This window comes from Rosa chinensis, chromosome 5 (assembly GCF_002994745.2).
Source record: "Rosa chinensis cultivar Old Blush chromosome 5, RchiOBHm-V2, whole genome shotgun sequence".
Lineage (NCBI taxonomy): Eukaryota > Viridiplantae > Streptophyta > Magnoliopsida > Rosales > Rosaceae > Rosa > Rosa chinensis.
The window spans coordinates 76,228,949-76,233,307 of record NC_037092.1 but is presented as its reverse complement, the minus strand read 5'-3'; the positions used below and the strand labels follow the sequence as shown (position 1 = coordinate 76,233,307).

The 4,359-nt window shown below is 38.7% G+C and overlaps 1 protein-coding gene across 3 annotated transcripts; it reads left to right on the top strand.

Moving 5' to 3' along the window:
* The first annotated feature begins 284 nt into the window (after positions 1 to 284).
* LOC112166167 (probable N-acetyltransferase HLS1) lies at positions 285 to 3,770 on the top strand. Of its 3 annotated transcripts, none has more exons than XR_005810650.1 (3): positions 285 to 775; positions 910 to 2,006; positions 3,490 to 3,770. XR_005810650.1 is itself a non-coding variant. In XM_024302941.2 (3 exons), the coding sequence occupies exons 2-3, from the start codon at positions 602 to 604 to the stop codon at positions 1,930 to 1,932; spliced, it is 1,197 nt and encodes a 398-aa protein (XP_024158709.1). In that variant the 5' UTR covers positions 285 to 480; positions 581 to 601; the 3' UTR covers positions 1,933 to 2,187. The 3 variants fall into 3 exon arrangements, 2 of the variants coding, with proteins under 2 accessions (XP_024158709.1, XP_024158708.1); XM_024302941.2 differs by lacking the exon at positions 3,490 to 3,770 and having other exon boundaries at positions 285 to 480; positions 581 to 775; positions 910 to 2,187; XM_024302940.2 differs by lacking the exon at positions 3,490 to 3,770 and having other exon boundaries at positions 910 to 2,187.
* Positions 3,771 to 4,359: the final 589 nt, after the last annotated feature.

Here is a 4,359-nt window from a genome sequence, read left to right as displayed (position 1 = left end):
CCTGCCGACTGTACGGTACGTATCAATAGGGTTGGTGATGTGGTGGGGTACGTATACCTGTATGAAAATAGGCATAAGTGGTACAAAGTATTAAAATGACCTAATAACCAATATAGGGACCAATATATAGGACCAATGTTTCTGAAAAGAAATAAAAAAATAAAAAATTTGGTGATGACGGCCAGCGACATATTATTAGGCGTGCACATGTGGCGTGAGCCTGAGGTTATCCTAACGTTCGTGGATATATAGCTTAGTTAATTAAAGCTCCAAATCCTTAATTAAATTGCTAGAGAGTAGAGACAAAGAACACATTCTATTATTTAGATTACCTTTCTGTCTACTATATAATATTATAATAATTCTTTTTGAAGCCTGGCCTAGGCGATTGATGTTGATGATAGCTCGAAGAGCATTCCCAGCTCCGTATAAATACTCCATGAACTTAGCTAGCTGCATATTATAGCTAAGCTTTAGAAAGTACAAAGCAAACCTCCCTTTCTTTCTTTCTTCCTTTCTTGCTTTCTTTCTTTCTTCTACTACAACTTACTCCTGCTACGTACGTATCTTTGATCTGCAGAGGTTAATTAGGGTTTCAGAAATGGGACTAAAGGAGGCTGTAATTCGAAGCTATGATGGTGAAGCGGATAGAGCTAGAGTGGAAGACCTTGAACGAAGATGCGAGGTAGGACCAACGGAGCGAGTATATCTCTTCACAGACACTATGGGTGACCCCATATGTAGGATCCGGAACAGTCCGATGCACAAGATGCTGGTACGTATAAACATTCCCTTTTTCATAATCTTCTTCTTTAATTTCCCACATCGAACGTCTTATCATCATCATCATCATCGAAACAAATTCGGCGACTTTTTTTTCACAGCCATCATGACCATCATGTTTTGCAGGTGGCCGAGTTGGACAACCAGTTGGTTGGAGTCATTCAAGGCTCGATAAAGTTGGTGACGGTTCATAATAAGCCGCCGCCTAGAGATCATGAGGCCAATCTGGCCAGAGTGGGCTACATCCTCGGCCTGAGGGTCGCACCATTCCATCGTCAAAAAGGGATTGGTTCCAGACTGGTGTGTTGTTTAGAGGATTGGTTCGTAGCCAACGACGTAGATTACTCATACATGGCCACCGAGAAAGACAACGAAGCTTCAGTCAGGCTTTTCATTGAGAAGTTTGGCTACATCAAGTTCAGGACCCCTGCAATTCTGGTAAACCCGGTTCGTTGCCGGCCCTGCCACGTCTCTTCCAACGTTGAAATCGCAAAGCTCAAGGTAGAAGAAGCTGAGTTTCTGTACAGAAAGTGTATGGCTTCCACTGATTTCTTTCCTCATGACATAAACAAAGTGCTTGGGAACAAACTGAGCTTGGGGACTTGGGTGGCCTATCCAAGAGGAGAGTTTGGCAATTTTGAATCAAATGGGCAAGCTCTACCAAAAAGTTGGGCTATGATTAGTGTATGGAACAGCGGTGAGGTTTTCAAATTGAGGCTAGGGAAGGCACCTCTGTCTTGTCTGTTGTATGCAAAAAGCTGGAGACTGATGGATAGGTTTTTGCCTTGCTTTAAATTACTGCCTTCCATGCCTGATTTTTTCAACCCTTTTGGGTTTTACTTCATGTATGGGGTGTACCATGAAGGACCATTGTCAGGGAAACTGGTGAGGAATTTGTGCCACTTTGTGCACAACATGGCTAGTACTACAACTAAGAACTTCTGCTGCAAGGTCGTAGTAACAGAAGTTGGGGGTTATGACTCAGTACTAAGACATCACATCCCACATTGGAAGTTGCTCTCTTGCTCTGAGGATTTGTGGTGCATAAAAGCCATGAAGAAAAATGAAGCAGACAGAACCAGCCTTCATGAATTGACTAAAACCCAACAAATAAATAAAGCTCTTTTTGTTGACCCAAGAGAGGTATGACCGTATGAGTGGTGAAATTATGATCAACCCAAAGTCTCCTCGGTCTGCCTCGCGCTGGATACCCCGCAGGCCAGGTGAATATTTTTTGTCTATCTGGATTGTACATAATTGTATAATTTTTCTCTCTCTCCATCCCGAATTCAATCATAATAGTTTATGAAGAAAGTCGAGATTTGACAAGTACCTGATCTTGAATCTGTTAAACCCTTTAGTTCAAGCCCATATATAAATCTCTTGAGGCTACTCGATTATACATTTTTTTGACCACATCATCCATGTCAACTATTCTTTATTGTAGATTCAATCTATTAAACCACGTGTGTATCTCTCTCGCCGTTTCGAGTCAGAACTTCGAGAATGAATTGAGAGAGATCGATCGAGAGATATGGGATTCAAAGTACTTAAACACCTCAAATTATTAGATACTACATACCATGATTTTTCATGAGTATACCATCGGGGGGGGGGGGGGGGGGGGGGGGGGGGGGGGGGTCTGGTGGAAGGGATTTTGAATGTCTTGTTCCTATCATATCAGTAACATAAAATCTCGAAAGATCTCCTTAATTAGGTTCCACCCTCGATTGTCCTTCTTGTATGTGACTCTCATTCTCAATTTCCATGATTCAGACTAATTAATCAGGTCATGGTGGTCCATTTTTTTGTACATATCCCCCTTATGAGGTAAAGATTTTAGCTTAGATTAGATGGACCCTCCTTCCAATGCTTTTATTGCATACGTCGCATTCAAAATGGAACACCCTAACGTGCCATTGTACAAAGATGGAGAACTAATTTCAGAATGTCATTTAAATCCACTAGTCCAAGTAACTATACAACCCCTCATCGTGTTTTGGGTAGTTGTCGTCAGCCAATGTGGGTTCCTACAAAACACGTCGTTATGTTTTTTGGAAAAAGGACAAATTGGTTAGGGTTTCGTTTCAAGTTCATTACTAGTCGTGGTCATAATGACCAAGATTAGATTAAATAATGGTAGTTAGTAGTCTCTATTCTCTGTTGCCAGACGAGGATTTTGAGGTTAGCTGTATATCTGAGTTCTTGTGGTCTTCAATTAGATGCATGCATGTGTTTCAGTTAACAAGACAGTTGATGATGAATTCGTAGTAGCCGATAATAATGGTGGTTAGAACTTACCATGTGTATATGATGATGATGGGGAAGGATCGAAAATGAAGCTTTATAGGTTGGATGATTTAGTGGTTTACGATAGGGCTAAAATAATTCGTGTACGATTCTTGAAGAAATATTGAAAATAGACCATTCAGATTATTGATCTACACTATTGTATAATCGTACGTACGTAAGATAAAGTGTGCAAAAATCAACACCTAGACCCCGACAACTACTCAATACGATTCAATATCATAATTGTTCATCAATCTAACAAATAATTTTTTGGAAACCATTTCTACGAAAGATCTACATTACCATATTTCATTATTTCTCCTTAAAATAGAGATATGTTGGAGATTCATTATTTCTTTTTTTTTGTTGGTTACAGGAGATTCATTATTTCTTTCTTTTTTTTGTTGGTTACAGGAGATTCATTATTTCTAAGCATGGAAAAGTGTATATCAAGCACAAAGAGAACAGAGCCAGCTAGCTAACATCAAGTTTAATTACCACAGAGAACTTGTTGTACGTTTTCTTTGTTAAATAAAGAAACTCGCAGCAAGTGGAGTACACTACAGGTCACATTTATTAGGTTCAGTGCTGAATGGTGAATAAGTGTTTCACACATACTGTGAGTGGTTTGAAAGTTCTTTAATAATGATGAGCCATTGGCAAGAAAAAAAGAATCATGCATGATTATGCCCAAAGTTTTGCATCTTAATTTGCTCATTAGTTTCCTCCATTTTTGGATTTACCACTACTACTTTGATCATCAGACTCATGATGCAAATGATCATGTGCTAGGTGGGATTATTATAATCTTCAAGTGGTAATACAAAAACAAACATAAAGTAGTCTACTTATTTTAATTTCTGAATGCATATATATATATAAAGACCCTATTTACCTAGTTAATAAACCAGTTTTTCTTCCCTAAATATATATGAACATATTATATGTAGGGTTATAAGTTAAACACACATCCGATTATGTTCTCTTGCTAATTAGCTTACATCATGATAATTTAGATCATTTTGATGGTCATCTAGGTCATTACGATTATCTAAGTTCTTGTTTGAATGGGTGGTCGAAATAGACAATTAATTAAATTCAAAGATATGAAGGCTTCTGCAAAATTGAAAAGAGCAAACGCTGCTAAGTTCAACTGGTACACCTAGATTTAGTTCTACCTACCTACCCTTTTCTCATTTGATGACGACAAATTTAGGATTGAGCTAACGTTGTATTCTCAGTTGAGTTGGTTGAGCTAACGTTGTATCTCTAGCTTGGACCACC

What these genes read in the sequence shown, in the direction of transcription:
- LOC112166167 (XM_024302941.2), top strand. Translation starts at nt 602, where the DNA reads ATGGGACTAAAGGAGGCTGTAATTCGAAGCTATGATGGTGAAGCGGAT. An exon ending in GTCCGATGCACAAGATGCTG is followed by an intron (nt 776 to 909) that starts GTACGTATAAAC and finishes CATGTTTTGCAG; the next exon opens with GTGGCCGAGTTGGACAACCA.